Source organism: Balaenoptera acutorostrata, chromosome 5 (assembly GCF_949987535.1).
Source record: "Balaenoptera acutorostrata chromosome 5, mBalAcu1.1, whole genome shotgun sequence".
NCBI classification, from domain to species: domain Eukaryota; kingdom Metazoa; phylum Chordata; class Mammalia; order Artiodactyla; family Balaenopteridae; genus Balaenoptera; species Balaenoptera acutorostrata.
In genome coordinates, this window is record NC_080068.1 from 112,045,916 (window position 1) to 112,066,251 (window position 20,336).

A 20,336-nucleotide genomic window follows, 5' to 3' on the forward strand; every position below is an offset into this window, starting at 1 on the left:
GTTAATAATAATACCGGTAATAGACCAGGGCTAATGTCAAAGGATGTCTAAAAGATAAACAGAATGACTGGTATCAAGGGCGACAGCAGAACGGGTTCTAAATGTCTCTTTCTATGTCCAAATTTTCATCATAGTTGAAACTCTGGGAGCAGACCACAAAATCGAAAATACAAGCTGTATGTACTTTGGTAAAATCACAGATATGTTAATTTAATCTAATGCAACAATCATACATAGAATGAATTTCAGACCATTCCAGGCACTATGATATAAATAAGAATGAGATATTTTCCTTGCTCTCAAGATGCTTATAATTCAGGCATTTTTCCCAGTAGCTATGGAATGTCCTACATTTTCACTGGAACAAAGAGAACAGAAGTAGCAGCAACTAGCAACTAATATCCAATCTAATGCTAGGTACCTAATTATACCAAATAGGTTTCCACCAGCCCCCAAAGTCCCAATCCTCTAAAACTGCCTTGTGAGTAGGATTTCAACCTGATCAATGATACTGAGTGTACATAGTGCCAGGTACTACTGGTAGGCCTGAGAGATACAACAGTGTAACAAGACCTGCTTTCTCTTCTCAAGGAGCTCCAAGTTGTTTGAAATTTTCCATCTCTTAGAAAAGATTATCAGTCTCAGATATGGTAAGATGAAATATCTAAGGAAAGACAAACTGGGAAAAAAAATATTACTTACCTTTAATTTCTCCAGCCCGTGCTTTTTTGTAGAGTCCTTTGACATCCCTCTGTTCACAAACATGCAGGGGAGCATCAACAAACACTTCAAAAAAAGGTAAACTTGCACCCTCATGAATTTGCCTTGCATTGTTGCGATCCTTAGAAAAAAGGCACATACAGAAACGTAACAAAGAGTGCTCATATGAATCAAGGGTACTGTATTAATGTCAAGGACAAGTAAAAGTGCTTTTCAGCTGTGTTAGTGGAAAATAGACAAAGTTTAATTTATATTTTGAAAATATAAACTGAAAAAGAAATACACCCAAGAAATTATTAAATTAACACACCCATTCTTCATAAAGGATTTTAAAAGGCCTGCTATTCTAAAAATCTGAGGTATTGGCAAGTTCCAGGAGGGAGAACAATGGATGCCCCATAAAAACTTTCACCTAAATTTTACGAGGAAGCTGAGCCAAAGCCCAGCTTAAATGCAGATGTCATCAGGCCTCTCTCTTAACAACACGCTCAACCTCAGCCTGAGCTAGCATGAAAGTAACTTCACAAGGGATCCATCCATTCAGAACCCTGAAGCTAGTTTATTCACTTGCCAAATACAAACCCCTGAAGCCACTACACATCTCTAGCATTCCCAAAACTTTACTTTTCTGCATGGCTCCTAACCCCCAACTCTGCTAATACCTTCACTGCTCGGCCTAAACTCTCTCTGGAACACTGCTTCCTTTGTAAGTGAAACTCTTCTTCTTTCTGGTCTTAACTAAAACCAAGTTCTCCCTTGAGGATTCACTCATCTTCCTGTTCTCAAACGCAGGCTCCACATTCATACTCCATAGACAAGGCAGTGCTACCATTTTCACAGCTAGCCCTTGCACCTTCCTCCATCCCATCCCCACATGGCTCATGCTATCATTTACCACCTTTCTTACGGCCCCTCAACCCATGCCTACTTCCACTCTTATCAGATGGCCACACTTCTAATTTCAAAAAGAAAATCCCCAGGGACTTCCCTGACCATCCAGTGGTTAGGACTCCACGCTTCCAATGCAGGGGGCGTGGGTTCAATCCCTGGTCGGGGAACTAAGATCCCACATGCCGTGCAGCATGGCCAAAGTAAAGAAAGAAAGAAAAGAAAAGGAAATCCCCAGACACGAACGCTCTCAATCTCCCCTCTGCCATATAATTTACCTATATCCCCCACCTTTATCTCCTTCCCTCCTGCCACTCCTCCCTTCACAGATTCAAAAATCCCCTACTCTGCAATGGAATACTATTCAGCCATAAAAAAGAATGCGATTTTGCCATTTGTAGTAACACGGATGGGCTTGGAGGGCATTATGCTAAGTGAAATAAGTTTGACAGAGAAAGACAAATACTGTATGATATCACTTGCATGTGGAATCTAAACAAATACAACAGGACTTCCCTGGTGGTGCAGTGGTTAAGAATCCACCTGCCAATGCAGGGTACACGGGTTCGAGCCCTGGTCCGGTAAGATCCCACATGCCGTGGAGCAACTAAGCCCGTGCGCCACTACTACTGAGCCTGCGTTCCAGAGCCTGCGAGCCACAACTACTGAAGCCTGTGTGCCTAGAGCTTGTGTTCTGCAACAAGAGAAGCCACTGCAATGAGAAGCCCACACACAGCAACGAAGAGTAGTCCCTGCTTGCCGCAACTAGAGAAAGCCCGCGTGCAGCAACAAAGACCCAACGCAGCCAAAAATAATAAATAAATAAAATTAATTAATTTAAAAAAATACAACAAACTAGTGAATATAACAAAAAAGCAGCAGACTCACAGATATGGAGAACAAACTAGTGTTTACCAGTAGGAGGGGGGGAAGGGGCAACATAGGGGTGGGGAGTCGGAGGTACAAACTATTAGGTGTAAGATAAGCTAAAGGATGTATTGTACAACATGGAATATAGCCAATATTTTGTAATAACTGTAAATGGAAAGCAACTTTTAAAAATTGTACATAAGAAAAAAAAAAATCCCCTTCCTGCTAATGAACCTTGCTCAACCCATTATCGCTGCTGCATCTGGAATTTTCAACTTCCTCCTTCTCCACTGGCAACAAACAAGGAAAAGTCACTCTCTTCCATTAAAAAGAGATGAACTAACAAATCATACAAAAATTCCCTTAATCATGGCACTTTCCAGGCCATTCTGCCACATTTCACACTACGAACCCTGTGTACTGCGATAATGCTACTCCCCGGCCGTTCCTATGCAGGCTCCCCTGGGCTCCTCTGACTTCACCCATCTCCGAGGCACTGGTGTTGCCCACATTCTACCAGGAGACCACTGCTCACACTGCACAGTCCCTGAGCACTTTTCTCAACTGCTTTCACAGTGTAAACTGCAGCATACAAACCACTCAAGCCTGAACTCTGTCCTCTCCCGAAATTAAACGCACCTTTCCAACTTCCTCCAAAGTACACCCACCTGGAGATCTCCCAGGTACCTCAAACTTAACACGTCCAAAACTGAGCCCACTCTCTTTTCTCCCAAGCTTGCATTCCCACCTATACTGCCCAAATCAAGGGATGACAACACGACTCACCCAGAATCCCCAGACTTGTTCTGGTTTCTTCCCTTTGCCGTCCCACCCCCTGCATTTTGTCACAAAGTCCTTCAGATTTTACCTCTAGACATTACACTAACCCAGTCTGCACTTCTTCCCTAGCTCCTGGTTCAAGCTCATTTTTCTTGTCTGGACAACACCCTTTTAATCAGTCTGCTGGCTTCCAGCTTTGACCTGCTCAAAGCCACACTCTACATTGTCCCCAGGATGACAGAGGATGCAAATTCAACCACGTCACTAAACTCTTCAGAGACTGCCCAGCACCATCAGGGTAAACCCCAAGCTTCTCAGCGTGACGCGTCAGGCCTTCTCCACCTGGCCCCACCATTCTCAGTCTTGCACCTGCCTGGTCTACCAGGCTGTTTGGGTCTAATGCCTTTGCAATCCCCCCCTGCCAAAAACACTCCACCTCTCCCCTCTGGCTACAGCAACGTGTCCCCTGACAGCACAGCTCCATGCTAAGTCCTCCAGGAAGCCTACCCCCATGTCCAGGCTGACTGAGGCCTCACTCCCGCTGCGTTCTCAGAGCACCCACCATATACCTCTGTTACAGATCTCATCCCAATATACTGAAATAATTTCAGTAGCTATATACCCTTAGTATCTGGCAGAGTGATTAAGTCGTGATCCTACTATTCCAGCTGTCCTTTTAAATGAAGGTGTTCCCCAAGTTTCCATCTGTGACTCGCTTCTCATTCTATATACTCTTTTGTATACTCAACTTCATCAAGGTTTCAACAATAAAGTTAATGATTCCCCAATTTTTTTTTTTTTATTTATTTTTGGCTGCATTGGGTCTTTGTTGCTGTGCGTGGGCTTTCTCTAGCTGTGGCGAGCGGGGGCTACTCTTCGTTGTGGTGCGTGGGCTTGTCATTGTGGTGGCTTCTCTTGTTGCAGAGCACGGGCTCTAGGTGCACAGGCTTCAGCAGTTGTGGCACGTGGGCTCAGTAGTTGTGGCTTGCGGGCTCAGTAGTTGTGGCTTGCAGGCTCTAGAGCACAGGCTCAGTACTTGTGGCGCATGGGCTTAGTTGCTCTGTGGCATGTGGGCTCTTCCCCGACCAGGGCTCGAACCCGTGTCCTCTGCACTGGCAGGCGGATTCTTTAACCACTGCACCACCAGGGAAGCCCCTGATTCCCAAATCTTTATCTCAATTCTACACAACGTTCCTGAGCTCCAGAACCAATTTCCCAATGACCCAGTGGTCATCCTCACCTAGATACGCCACCAGCATTTCAAACCTAACCCAGCTAAAATGAAACAGTCATCTTCTCCCTCCCTACCCTACATTTTCTAACTCAATCATACCATCTTCTCTTCTGAAAGCACCATCCTTCATGTTCACCCCCAAACTCAGCAATCAACCCGGGCACCACGTTCCACTGATGCTACAGGCTCAAGAGCCCTCAAATATGCCCCATCTTAAAAAAAAAAAAAAAAATATATATATATATATATGCCCCATCTTTTCTATTCCCATGGCCGCTACCTGAATTCACTCCAAAAGCCTCCTGACTAGTCTCCTACCTCCAGACCCTTCCCATTCCAGGCCTATAAGGGTGACCTCACTAAAATACAGACACCAGAGACACTCTTCCCCAGTACAATCTCAAACTCTCGAGCACCTGTGGGGCAAAGTCCCGAGCAGTCCAGAGTTCACCGTCAGACCTCTGCAAATCGCTCGAGCTTCATCTCCCCTCACGTTCATCCGGCAGAGCAGCCAAAACAAACTACCTACAGTTTCCCCAAAGACCTAAGTCCCTCACATTTCCATGCTTTTGCAAATCCTGTAGCATCTCCTCTGTGAAAGTTTTCTCCTGCGAGAAAACTGACTCATCTTTCATGACGCACTTCAAGCAGCACTTCCTCTGCGAATCTTCCACGGCACCTTTATACACATGTACCTCACCACCTGCCTCACGATACTGCAACTGTTCGCATCTCTATGCTCCCACCAGACTACCTACTGACTCCTCAAGGATAAGAACTATCAGGTTTATTTTTACAACCAAGATGCCCACGGTTAGTGGTGACAGAGAAGAATACACATATCCTGTATTATATGATTTGGTCCAAATATGATCATGAATTTTGACATGACCTAAGCATAGTCCGAACCTCATTTTCATTCTTGGTGCTTCTGCGGATGAGATCAACAAAGGTGTTGCTCCATGCTATGGAAACAGGGGAGCCAAAAAAAACAGATCAGCGTATACTTTTAGATACCCAGGTCTCAGCCGCTCGCTCTCCAAATTAGGTGTGACTTTCTCTTTTTCCAAGAGTTGCAAAGCTTCCCAGAAAGGGCAAGAATATCACTGTTACTATATTACTATGAAAACTGTTTATATGCAAGAATTCAGGAACTCTAACAAGTCTCATTCTCTCATACACTTCATTATTCAGGATACCTTAAACTGACATATTGACACCAATCCCAGTGTTTCAGGAAAATGAGAAGCAGCTAGTCCTCAAAGAACCTTTTAGGACTCCAGCCATGAGTGAACCTGTATGATTAACACTCAGTCTCACACTTATCTATAACCCTTAAAGCTCAAATTTTGTTTTTGTTTTTAAAAAAAAGTCTAAGTAACCATCCAGATTTATGATACAGTACTAGAGTTGCACCATTATTTACTACACTTACTGAATATTTATTACACATCAGGCGCTATGCTGAAAGCTGTGAATGCATGATTTACCTAATCCTCAGAGCAACCCTACGAGGTAGGTATTATCTGAGCTTGGAAGGTTAAGTAAATCGGCCAAGGTCCTAACAGTAACTGGCAGAGCCGAGGTTTCAGTCTCCTGTTTCTGGCTTCAAAGCCGCTGTGTTTAACTACTAAATAACTCACCTGTTCTTTCATATCTGGACTTCCTAAGGGGCTACGCTATCATTTAACAAACACTAAATATCTACTGTGTTCCAGGATCTGGGCTTGGCATCAAGATTATAAAGATAAATCAGATGTAGTCCCAGCCTTCAAAGAGCCAGTGGGGTTGAGAGACAGCAAAGCACAGTGGGCAAGAGCACAGGTTCCACTGACACTGTCTGGGTGCAAATCCTTGCTCTGCCATGTAGAGTGTGTGAGGTGGGGTGACTGACACCTCTGTTTCCTCACCTCCACCCTCCTCATTGGGTGATGAGAACTAAGTGAGCTAATTCACATAAAAGCACTTTCAAACTGTTACCAGTACACAGTAAGTGCTCAATAAACGTTAGCTGCTATTATTATCATTATTATTATTATTACTGCTGCTATTAGCACCCCCAACCAAAGAACTGGTATTTATAATAAAACAATGTGCTATGGTACAATAACAAGGGCACCAAAGACAGGTACCCAACAAAGCCTGAGAGACTTAGGAGGAAGAAATACCCAACCTGAGTCTCAAAGCATGAACAGGTGTCAACCGATGCTGAGGCGAGGCTAAGAGGAAGGAGAAGAAGGCCTTCGAGGCAGAGGGAAACAGAATTCTCGTGGTGAGAAACAGCATGATTTTTTTCAGAGACATACAAAAAAGTGAATTAGTGCTCTATGGTCTCTAAAATAAGACAGAGTGTGATGAAAGATGAAACTCAAGAATTGTGAGCAAAGAAGCCACGATAGGACACATGTTAAGAAACCTAAGATTTTCCCTGGTGTTTGATACATGTTGAGTATTTATTATAGGATTTTTGAACTGAAAAGTCAAACTTGAAATAATTTGGCCATTGACTTGTTCAACAACTTTGGTTATACTTTTGAGGGGGGCGGTGGGTGTGTGGGTTATATAGCAAGCTTTTCAAAAATGAATTTACTCAGGAAGCTGTGGCACAAAAATGTTGTCGGTTAATTGTTTTAATTTGGATTTAGCCTCAAAGTACATGTCAGTGTTTAAATTATTTGCTTTGCCTGACACCATAGTCTCAATACATGTAATTAGAACAGCAATGGCGCAAAAGCCACATACCTGAGTATAAGGCGATATAAAACTTGTGATGCACACTAAGCCAGCATCTGCAAACAGCTTAGCAACTTCTGCGATGCGTCGAACATTCTCTTCTCTGTCTTCAGGACTAAAGCCAAGATTTTTATTGAGACCTTGACGAATGTTGTCGCCATCCAAAGTGTAGCATGGAATACCATGGCAAACCAAGTACTCCTCCAAAGCCATGCTTACGGTGGTCTTTCCTGCTCCCGATAAGCCTAGAAGTGAACAGTCCAAACAGATTCCATACAAAAAGTTAGGAGGATAAGTAATAAAGAATTTTAACCACAGGCTTAATTATATTCATTATTCAGAGCAGTCTCTTAGCAACATTCTTGTCTAATATTTCTCTGTAAAATTTTACTACGTCTTAGCTAGAAAAACATCTGTAGTTTAAATACATGAAGATCCTGCATGCCGTAGCTAAGACCCTGACACAGCCAAATATATAAATACAAAGATAGATATTTCAAAAAAAAAATTAAGATAGTTATGAGACAAGAGATAAAACACTGAAACCTAATGTACTGATACTTTGACGTGCTAGTATAGAAGGCTAACTGAAAAATCAATTTTAAAAAGGATGATATGTTAAGAGGATCAATATAGTGTTATATGGTTTCTACATTAAAAATGTGTATTAACATGAGTACAGCAGGTAGTATTTTCCAAAGATTGACTGAAAGCTTTTTTACAATGTGACACTGCCACTGTCACACCCAGAGGTAGAGTATTTCTCAGCCCTTGAATCTGGGCTGGACTTAGGCGTCGCCTGTAGCCAAAACAATAGAGTGAAAATGATGAGCATGACTTCCAAGACTCGGTCAGAAAAGGCTATTCAGCTTCTCTTTGGATATTTAATTCGGGAGAAGCCAACTGTTAAATACTCTGAGACCACCGTGCTAGAGAAATCAGAAGTAGGTGTTCCTGTCGAGAGCCTTAGCCAGCTAAGCTCCCAGCGGACCAGCAGCATCCACTGGGGAGTCATTGCAGACACCCAGCCACTTGTGGCTTTAGATGACTGGAGCCCAAGCCAGCATGACTGCAACCAAGCAAGACCCAGGGGGGAACTGCCCAGCAGAGCACTCCTGAATTCCTTACCCACAAAACAGTGAACAAATTAAAATGGTTGTTTCACACCACCAGGTTTTGGGTAATTTGTTGCATAGCAACAATGACTGAACAAAGTGATGGAGGTTGGGGAGACTAGGTTTTTCTGTTCTTTGTTATTGTTGTTTTTAACTATCAGTTGAACACTAAGTATCGGGGAAAAAAAACCTGAAAACATCAACTTCTTATACAACAAAGACAACCTAATCAACTATACTCCAATATAAAATAAAAATTTAAAAAAAAACAAAGATAACCTAAACTACAATTGAAGTGTCTGTTTATACATACATGTGTACATGTACATATTTTACGTATATATTTAATTTGAAACAAAGAACAGACACTGCTGAAAACTGAACTAATGACACAGAAAATTTCACTGAACGTAGACAAAAAGGCTAGGAAATCAAAGTGGTTAGAGAAAATTAATAGATACTGCAAGACAGATAATCCAAAACTAAGATAAAGCAAACTGGTATACCAAAGAGAAACCAAATGTACTAGATTGAATAGTGTCCTCCCCAAAATTCACATACACCTGGAACCTCAGAATGTGACCTTATTTGGAAACAGGGTCTCTGTGCATGTAATTAGTTAAATTAAAATGAGGTCACACAGGACTACGGTGGGCACTAAACCCAGTGACTGAAATCTTTGTAACAAGGCCATCTGAAGGCGAAAGCAGAGACTGGAGTGGTACCTCTACAAGGCAAGGAGCGCTAAGGATTGCCAGCAGAACCAGACGCCAGGAGAGAGGCATGGAACAGATTCTTCCCCAGAGCTGACAGAAGGAACCATCCTTGATTTCAGGCTCCCAAACTGTGAGAGAATAAACTTCTGTTGTTTGAAGCCACTCGGTTTGTAGTGATTTGTTACAGTGGCCCTGGGAAACTCATATACCAATCAATGTAAAAATACAAAACAAGAAAGTTTTTCCGAAATAAGATGTAAGAAAAAACAGTGTTCCAAGAAAATGACATACAAACCACTCCATACCTGGACAGATCTGCTTAAGCTACTGAATTGCAAGAAGAAGAAAGAAATCATGACTTCTGTTTCCAACAATATCAAAAAAAAAAAAAAAAAGTGAAGGCTATAAATCTGACAACATAATTAACAACCTTGATCTGATGAACATATATAGAATATTGCCCACATCAGGGGAACACATTTTCTTTACAAATACACATTTATGAAACTGATTACATCCTACACTGTAAAGCAAGTACCAAAAAAATCTGATAAAAGTATTTATAAGCATCATTAGTGGTAAAATAAATGGAATATACCATGTTTAAGAAAAGGAGTACCGAGGATTAACCAAGATGGCGGAGTAGAAGGACGTGCTCTCACTCCCTCTTGCGAGAGCACCAGAATCACAACTGGCTGCTGGACTATCATCGACAGGAAGACACTGGACTTCACCAAGGAGGATACCCCACGTCCAAAGACAGAGGAGAAGCCACAGTGAGACGGTAGGAAGGGCGCAATCAGAGTAAAATCTAATCCCATAACTGCTGGGTGGGTGACTCACAAACAGGAGAACAATTATACCACAGAAATCCACCCACTGGAGTGAAGGTTCTGAGCCCCACGTCAGGCTTCCCAACCTGGGGGTCCAGCAACGGGAGGAGGAATTCCTAGAGAATCAGACTTTGAAGTCTAGTGGGAATTGATTGCAGGACTTCGATAGGACTGGGGGAAACAGAGACCCCACTCTTGGAGGGCACACACAAAGTACTGTGTGCATCGGGACCCAGGGGAAGGAGCAGTGACCCTGGGGGAGACTGAACCAGACCTACCTGCTGGTGTTGGGGGGGTCTCCTGCAGAGGCGGGGGGTGGCTCTGTTTCACCGTGGGGACAAGGACACTGGCAGCGGAGGTTCTGGGAAGTGCTCGTTGGCGTGAGCCCTCTCAGAGTCTGCCATTAACCCCACCAAAGAGCCCAGGTAGGCTCCAGTGTTGGGTTGCCTCAGGCAAAACAACCAACAGGGAGGGAACTCAGCCCCACCCATCAACAGTCAAGTGGATTAAAGTTGTACAGAGCTCTGACCGCCACAGCAACAGTCAGCTCTACCCACCACCAGAGCCTCCCATCAAGCCTCTTAGATAGCCTCAACCACCAGAGGGCAGACAGCAGAAGCAAGAAAAACTACAATCCTGCAGCCTGTGGACCAAAAACCACAGTTACAAAAAGATAGACAAGATGAAAAGGCAGAGGGCTATATACCAAATGAAGGAACAAGAAAAAACCCCAGAAAAACAACTAAATGAAGTGGAGATAGGCAACCTTCCAGAAAAAGAATTCAGAATAATGATAGTGAAGATGATCCAGGACCTCGGAATAAGAATGGAGGCAAAGATTGAGAAGATGCAAGAAATGATTAACAAAGACCTAGAAGAATTAAAGGACAAACAAACAGAGATGACCAATACAATAACTGAAATGAAAACTACACTAGAAGGAATCAATAGCAGAATAACTGAGGCAGAAGAACGGATAAGTGACCTGGAAGACAGAATGGTGGAATTCACTGCTGCGGAACAGACTAAGGACAAAAGAATGAAAAGAAATGAAGACAGCCTAAGAGACCTCTGGGACAACATTAAACGCAACAACATTCACATTATAGGGGTCCCAGAAGGAGAAGAGAGAGAGAAAGGACCAGAGAAAATATTTGAAGAGATTATAGTCGAAAACTTCCCTAACATGGGAAAGGAAATAGCCACCCAAGTCCAGGAAGCGCAGAGAGTCCCATACAGGATAAACCCAAGGAGAAACACGCTGAGACACATAGTAATCAAAGTGGCAAAAATTAAAGACAAAGAAAAATTATTGAAAGCAGCAAGGGAAAAATGACAAATAACATACAAGGGAACTCCCATAAGGTTAACAGCTGACTTCTCAGCAGAAACTCTACAAGCCAGAAGGGAGTGGCATGATATACTTAAAGTGATGAAAGGGAAGAACCTACAATCAAGATTACTCTACCTGGCAAGGATCTCATTTAGATTTGATGGAGAAATCAAAAGCTTTACAGACAAGCAAAAGCTAAGAGAATTCAGCACCACCAAACCAGCTCTACAACAAATGCTAAAGGAACTTCTCTAAGTGGGAAACACAAGAGAAGAAAAGGACCTACAAAAACAAACCAAAAACAATTAAGAAAATGGTCATAGGAACATACGTATCAATAATTACCTTAAACATGAATGGATTAAATGCTCCAACCAAAAGACACAGGCTTGCTGAATGGATACAAAAACAAGATCCATCTATATGCCGTCTACAAGAGACCCACTTTAGACCTAGGGACACATACAGACTGAAACTGAGGGGATGGAAAAAGATATTCCATGCAAATGGAAATCAAAAGAAAGCTGGAGTAGCTATACTCATATCAGATAAAATAACTTTAAAATAAAGAATGTTACAAGAGACAAGGAAGGACACTACATAATGATCAAGGGATTAATCCAAGAAGAAGATATAACAATTATAAATATATATGCACCCAACATAGGAGCACCTCAATACATAAGGCAACTGCTAACAGCTATAAAAGAGGAAATTGACAGTAACACAATAATAGTGGGGGACTTTAACACCTCACTTACACCAATGGACAGATCATCCAAAATGAAAATAAATAAGGAAACAGAAGCTTTAAATGACACAATAGACCAGCTAGATTTAATTGATATTTATAGGACATTCCATCCAAAAATAGCAGATTACACGTTCTTCTCAAGTGCGCACGGAACATTCTCCAGGATAGATCACATCTTGGGTCACAAATCAAGCCTCAGTAAATTTAAGAAAATTGAAATCATATCAAGCATCTTTTCTGACCGCAACGCTATGAGATTAGAAATGAATTACAGGGAAAAAAATGTAAAAAAGACAAACACATGGAGGCTAAACAATACGTTACTAAATAACCAAGAGATCACTGAAGAAATCAAACAGGAAATCAAAAAATACCTAGAGACAAATGACAATGAAAACACGATGACCCAAAACCTATGGGATGCAGCAAAAGCAGTTCTAAGAGGGAAGTTTATAGCTATACAAGCCTACCAAGAAACAAGAAAAATCTCAAGTAAACAATCTAACCTTACACCTAAAGAAACTAGAGAAAGAAGAACAAACAAAACCCAAAGTTAGCAGAAGGAAAGAAATCATAAAGATCAGAGCAGAAATAAATGAAATAGAAACAAAGAAAACAATAGCAAAGATCAATAAAACTAAGAGCTGGTTCTTTGAGAAGATAAACAAAAATGATAAGCCATTAGCCAGACTCATCAAGAAAAAGAGGGAGAGGACTCAAATCAGTAAAATCAGAAATGAAAAATGAGAAGTTACAACAGACACCACAGAAATACAAAGCATCCTAAGAGACTACTACAAGCAACTCTATGCCAATAAAATGGACAACCTGGAAGAAATGGACAAATTCTTAGAAAGGTATAATCTTCCAAGACTGAACCAGGAAGAAACAGAAAATATGAACAGACCAATCACAAGTAATGAAATTGAAACTGTGATTTAAAATCTTCCAACAAACGAAAGTCCAGGACCAGATGGCTTCACAGGTGAATTCTATCAAACATTTAGAGAAGAGCTAACACCTATCCTTCTCAAACTCTTCCAAAAAATTGCAGAGGAAGGAACACTCCCAAACTCATTCTATGAGGCCACCATCACCCTGATACCAAAACCAGACAAAGACACTACAAAAAAAGAAAATTACAGACCAATATCACTGATGAATATAGATGCAAAAATCCTCAACAAAATACTAGCAAACAGAATCCAACAGCACATTAAAAGGAACATACACCACGATCAAGTGGGATTTATCCCAGGGATGCAAGGATTCTTCAATATACGCAAATCAATCAATGTGATACACCATATTAACAAATGGAAGAATAAAAACCATATGATCCTCTCAATAGATGCAGAGAAAGCTTTTGACAGAATTCAACACCCATTTATGATAAAAACTCTCCAGAAAGTGGGCATAGAGGGAACCTCCCTCAACATAATAAAGGCCATATATGACAAACCCACAGCAAACATCATTCTCAATGGTGAAACACTGAAAGCATTTCCTCTAAGATCAGGAACGAGACAAGGATGTCCACTCTCACCACTATTATTCAACATAGTTCTGGAAGTCCCAGCCACGGCAATCAGAGAAGAAAAAGAAATAAAAGGAATACAAATTGGAAAAGAAGAAGTAAAACTGTCACTGTTTGAGGATGACATGATACTATACATAGAGAATCCTAAAACTGCCACCAGAAAACTGCTAGAGCTAATTAATGAATATGGTAAAGTTGCAGGATACAAAATTAATGCACAGAAATCTCTTGCATTCCTATATACTAATGATGAAAAATCTGAAAGAGAAATTATGGAAACACTCCCATTTACCACTGCAACAAAAAGAATAAAATACCTAGGAATAAACCTACCTAGGAAGACAAAAGACCTGTATGCAGAAAACTATAAGACACTGATGAAAGAAATTAAAGATGATACCAACAGATGGAGAGATATACCATGTTCTTGCATTGGAAGAATCAATATTGTGAAAATGACTATACTACTCAAAGCAATCTACAGATTCAATGCAATCCCTATCAAATTACCAATGGCATTTTTTACGGAGCTAGAACAGAAAATCTTAAAATTTGTATGGAGACACAAAAGACCCCGAATAGCCAAAGCAGTCTTGAGGGAAAGAAACGGGGCTGGAGGAATCAGACTCCCTGACTTCAGACTACACTACAAAGCTACAGTAATCAAGACAATATGGTACTGGCACAAAAACAGAAACATAGATCAATGGAACAAGATAGAAAGCCCAGAGATAAACCCACGCACCTATGGTCAACTAATCTATGACAAAGGAGGCAAAGATATACAATGGAGAAAAGACAGTCTCTTCGATAAGTGGTGCTGGGAAAACTGGACAGCTACATGTAAAAGAATGAAATTAGAATACTCCCTAACACCATACACAAAAATAAACTCAAAATGGATTAGAGGCCTAAATGTAAGACTGGACACTATGAAACTCTTAGAGGAAAACATAGGAAGAACACTCTTTGACATAAATCACAGCAAGATCTTTTCTGATCCACCTCCTAGAGTAATGGAAATAAAAACAAAAATAAACAAATGGGACCTAATGAAACTTCAAAGCTTTTGCACAGCAAAGGAAACCATAAACAAGACGAAAAGACAACCCTCAGAATGGGAGAAAATATTTGCAAACGAATCAACGGACAAAGGATTAATCTCCAAAATATATAAACAGCTCATTCAGCTCAATATTAAAGAAACAAACACCCCAATCCAAAAATGGGCAGAAGACCTAAATAGACATTTCTCCAAAGAAGACATACAGATGGCCACGAAGCACATGAAAAGCTGCTCGACATCACTAATTATTAGAGAAATGCAAATCAAAACTATAATGAGGTATCACCTCACACCAGTTAGAATGGGCATCATCAGAAAATCTACAAACAACAAATGCTGGAGAGGGTGTGGAGAAAAGGGAACCCTCTTGCACTGTTGGTGGGAATGTAAACTGATACAGCCACTATGGAGAACAATCTGGAAGTTCCTTAAAAAACTAAAAACAGAATTACCATATGACCCAGCAATCCCACTACTCAGCACATACCCAGAGAAAACTGTAATTCAAAAAGACACATGCACCCGAATGTTCATTGCAGCACTATTTACAATAGCCAGGTCATGGAAGCAACCTAAATGCCCATCGACAGACGAATGGATAAAGAAGTTGTGGTACATATATACAATGGAATATTACTCAGCCATAAAAAGGAACGAAATTGAGTCATTTGTTGAGACGTGGATGGATCTAGAGACTGTCATACAGAGTGAAGTAAGTCAGAAAGAGAAAAACAAATATCGTATATTAACGAATGTATGTGGAACCTAGAAAAATGGTACAGATGAGCCGGTTTGCAGGGCAGAAGTTGAGACACAGATGTAGAGAACGGACATATGGACACCAAGGGGAGAAAACTGCAGTGGGGTGGGGATGGTGGTGTGCTGAATTGGGTGATTGGGATTGACATGTATACACTGATGTGTATAAAATTGATGCCTAATAAGAACCTGCAGTATAAAAAGACAAACAAACATGGGGCTTCCCTGGTGGCGCAGTGGTTGAGAATCTGCCTGCCAATGCAAGGGACACGGGTTCGAGCCCTGGTCTGGGAAGATCCCACATGCCACGGAGCAATTAGGCCCATGAGCCACAATTGCTGAGCCTGCACGTCTGGAGCCTGTGCTCCGCAACAAGAGAGGCCGTGATAGTGAGAGGCCCGCGCACCGCGATGAAGAGTGGCCCCCGCTTGCCGCAACTAGAGAAAGCCCTTGCACAGAAACGAAGACCCAACACAGCCAAAAATAAATAAATAAATAAATAAATATTTAAAAAAAACAAACAAAACAACTAATACTAAACTTTCATTGGGTTATTTGTATGGAAATATGTTAATATAAATGTTTCAGACATTACATGAAATTTCTAAAAATCTTATATGTTCTGGTATAATGTTATAAGTCATAATCCTAGTTATTACTTTAAAATGTATATCTCAGAAATAACTAATTATCTTGTCAACTGCATTATTATGAACTTTCATCAAATCTTTAACTGTGGTCATTTTTAAGTCTTTTGTCATTTACAGACAGTTCTGGGTGTACTCTGATGCTTTTGCAAATATGTTCCTATAAAATGGTTTCATCTTCAAGAAATTCATGGAAAAGACTCTGACAAGTAGTCTGGTAACTGACTACTGCTGAACTGAATGAATAAGCATTTTCAGAACTCTAATGAAAAACTGATGAACTCATAAAAGTGCTAACAAAAGATCAAGATGAAAAAAAAATTAATTACATGGGACTGAGTGAACTGATGAGGATGAGTATAATTTTTGTGACTTTCTGTCTGAATTAAAAAAAAAAAATCCCACAAGGACTCAGAGGCAAAGAATATACAAATCAATTTTCACTGCAAAGTAAAGGAGCTGTTACAGTGGAGGATTACTGGACTGAATGTCAATATTTTGACATAGTATGAGTGTGTTTCATGTTTGGTAATTGCAATCATTGTTGCTTTTGTTGTGATCATCCATGTACAATGCTTGGTGTCAGTCTATTTATCGCTTGCAAAAATAAAATACAGTGTGTGTATGTGGAAAAAAAAAAAAAAAGAAAAGGAGTACCCAATATTCTAAAGATCAATTTCCTCCCAAATTGACCTTCAGATACAATGTAATCCCATATCAAATCCCAACTGGATTCTGATGGAATTAGTTAAACCTATTACAAAATTTATACAATACAAAGAGCCAAAAAAAAAAAAAAAGTCAAGACTTTTTCATTCCTAATGAAGAAGGTAAGAGGATTTACTCCACTAGATTTCAAGACTCTGCAAATATATAGTAATTAAGACAGTGTGGCAATAATAGAGCAATAGACAAGTATACCAGTGGAATAGATCAGAGCTCCCAGAAACAAATCCACACATAAGTGGAAACCTGATCTATGACAGCTGGCACACCAGATCAGAGAAAAAGGATACCCTCATCTTGGGACAACTTATTATCCATGTGGGAAAAAAAGAAAATGGATCCGTCCCTCACACTACACGCAAAAATCAATTGCAGAAGGAAAAGGGCCTAAACGAGAAAAGCAAAACTTCCGAAAGAAAATATACAAAAAGAAATAATTCTTCAGGCATGCAGATGAAAAAAGGAAAGCTCCTTAGAAGAAGAAAAAATATTGGATTAGTCACAACATTTAATAGAAGAAATGTCTGCCTGTCTTTTACGACAACTTGGCTGAGTAAAATATATATCTGGTTCATACTTTCTTTGTCCTGGAATTCTTAAAACATTACTCCAACATAAAAACTCAGGGAATTCAGAATCCAACGGAAAGTCATCTTATAAAAACCACTGAACAAAAAAATACAGACCATAAAAACTTGACTCAAAGAAAGAGCTCATGAGTGGGCATGCCGTAATAAAAGAACTGATGGGAAGGTGGTAAGGTTGAATCAATTTACTTACAGAACTCAAATACAAACACCTATGGAAATTTAAGATTTGGAACAGAATGTGTCACAAGCCTAGACAATATAAATGTTAACAATTTAACATCACTCTAGACTTAAGAATGAGGAGATGGGAAGAACTCAAAAATGCTCTCTTCTTTCATACAGAAACACACAGACCTATCTACAGCTGAAATTTTCAATTTATAAAAACAGAAAATGGGAATGCTGTTTTTTGGCAATCAGCAAAAGTTTTAAGGATGGGTAATATCCATGTTGACAAAGACATTGGAAAATGGACCCACATCCACATTTGGAAAATAAATAGGTATAAATTTTAGTGGGCTGTATGGCTGTCGGCATAACTGATGCCAACTTGGCGCTTCTCTGTCATCAAGGCTTTGTAGTTAATAGATTGTTTAATGTTCGTTAGGTCCAGGTGGCCTCTATGCTCTGTTAGTCCCCAAACAATGATGAAGAGCTTCGCTAATATATTCCTGGTGCCCAGAAGACTAGTTACCCATTCATAAATCCTGACTAAGGAATACACTTCCTGTTTCCAAGCACATATCCCCGTACCCTAGGTTAACTATGAAATTGTCCCAGTGGCCCCTCAGCAGTGCAGAGTGCAGCTGTGAATGTTTCCAGATCACTGTTTGCCAGATCCCACCCTGTGAATAAGTTACCCTATAATAAACTGATCCACTGATTATATGGAGCTACCTGCCTTGCTTTTCAGTCTCAAGATGCCTTCTCAATTCAGTGGGCACTTTTCATTCCCTCTGTCCTCCAACATGGGTAAATTGGCAAGATGCAACAAAATTTTATTTAAAACTCCTAGAAGTGAAAAAAGATCCATCATTTTTAAAACCACCTCCAAAACCTGGATCAATTTACCCTCTCAAAGAGATTCTGGGAAAATCAACACAAGAATCAATCAGAAGCCAAAGCAGAAGAAGAATCATTAGAAACTGATTGTGTGAAATTCTTTACCACACATTCTTTCTCTTCATATGGTCTACATTATTAGCATCTTGAAGGCAGAATCCAGGTCCTATTTGCATGCAGAATTTTATAGAATGTAAGGTAGTTATCAATTAGAAAGTAGTTTTAAGATGCATTCTGATTTTCCCCCTTTAACAGCAATTTTGTAAAGAACGAAAGGAATTACCAAAAGAAAATATGTTATTATTAAGCAACTTTGTCAGTTACATATTATGATGCTCCAGATACAAGAATAGAGCTCAAAATTTAGGTATCCTCACTCCTAGCTCAAGGCTGTCTATACCACTGCTTTTGAAATAGACTGGCTTATCTCTCCAGACCGTACCTGTTAGCCAAACCGTGCAACCGCGAAAGCCACCTCTGGTCCCCACCACCTGACCTCTCTTGTTCCTGCTGACGTGGTGAGCTTGATAGGTGACATTAGTTGCCCTCTGCATCCCCTGGAAAAAAGAAAAAAAAGAAAGAATTCTGGTTTACCTGAGTCCCTAAAAAGGTAAACATATATTCCTTGCAAACATACAGTAACTGCCCTATGTAACATGCCAAAAGCAAGGAAAAAGATGAAAACTAACAGCTTTTTCTTTCTTTAGAGTACCTGGCACAGTGTTCAGTTCTTTACATACACCAATTAATTAGTTTGCAAAGCCCCTCAAGGATGCAGAAACTCCTACTATTGTGGTTTTCCCGATGAAGGTGTAAAACCTGAGAAAAGTTAAATAACTTGCCCCAGTTCCCCTAACTAGTAAGTGGCAGACTCCAGAGCCCAGTCTTCTCACTCATTCATTCGTTCAACCATTGTTTCCTGAGGCCCTACTAGTACACCAAGTGAACAAAACAGGGTCCCTACTCTCATTGAGCTCATTCCACTGGCAGGAGACAGACCAATAACACCTAATTATTAAATCAGAGAGTGACAAGTGCACTCCGAAAATAAAACAGGGTAAGAATGGAAAGAGAGATAGGGGATGAGTGCCTCTTTACACAGGATGATCAGGAAAAACCTCTGAGAGGGTGGCATCTGAGCAGATTCCTGAATGAAGTGTGGAAGGGATGTCTGCAGGTATCATGAAATGCATGATGAAAAAAATGGAACGTAATTGTTGTTCTCTCAAATTTTCTCCTCCTTAAACAAAAAGGGCATAAAATTACATAGGTCTCAAAAGATCTTAATAGACGTTTCTCCAAAGAAAAAAATTAAAATGGTGAATAAGCACATTAAAAGATGCTCGACATCATTAGCCATCCAAGAAATGCAAATCAAAACCACAAGATACCACTGCACACCCACTCGATGGCTATGATCAAAAACACAGGAAATAACAAGCGCTAGTGAGGATATGGAGAAATTAGAATCCTCATACGTTTGCTGATGGGAATGTACAGTCACTTTGGAAAATAGAAGTTCTACAAAACATTAAATATAATTATCATATGTCCAAATGATTCCCACTCCTAGATTTATGCTCACAAGAAATGAAAACATGTCCACACAAAACTTGTACACATATGTTCTAGCAGCATGATTCATAAAGGCCAAAAGGTGAAAACAACCTATTTGTCCATCAATTAATAATTAGATAAACAAAATTGTTTAATTGTATGGTATATACACACAGTGGAATATTATTTGGTCATAAAAAGGAATGAAGTACTAATACAACCTACAACACGGACAAACCTCAAAAACATTATGCTAAATGAAAGATGCCAGTCACAAAGACCACATATTGCATAATTCCATTTATATGAACCATCCAGAATAGGGAAATCTAAAGATAGAAAGCAGATTAGTGGTTACCTCAGGCTGGGATGTTGGGAGAGGAATGTGGAGTGACTTCTAATGGATATGGGGT

At 40.2% G+C, this 20,336-nt stretch overlaps 1 protein-coding gene across 3 annotated transcripts in view; it reads right to left on the bottom strand.

Annotated features, from left to right (window-relative positions):
• PAPSS1 (3'-phosphoadenosine 5'-phosphosulfate synthase 1) overlaps positions 1 to 20,336 on the bottom strand; it is a 111,098-nt gene that overhangs the window by 79,336 nt on the left and 11,426 nt on the right. For all 3 annotated transcript variants that reach the window (XM_007191000.2, XM_057547015.1, XM_057547016.1), the window contains 3 exons: positions 18,809 to 18,923; positions 7,235 to 7,470; positions 703 to 841 (listed from right to left, as the gene is read on the bottom strand). In XM_007191000.2, coding sequence (XP_007191062.2) covers positions 703 to 841; positions 7,235 to 7,470; positions 18,809 to 18,923 — 490 coding nt within the window. The remainder of the gene's footprint in view (positions 1 to 702; positions 842 to 7,234; positions 7,471 to 18,808; positions 18,924 to 20,336) is intronic.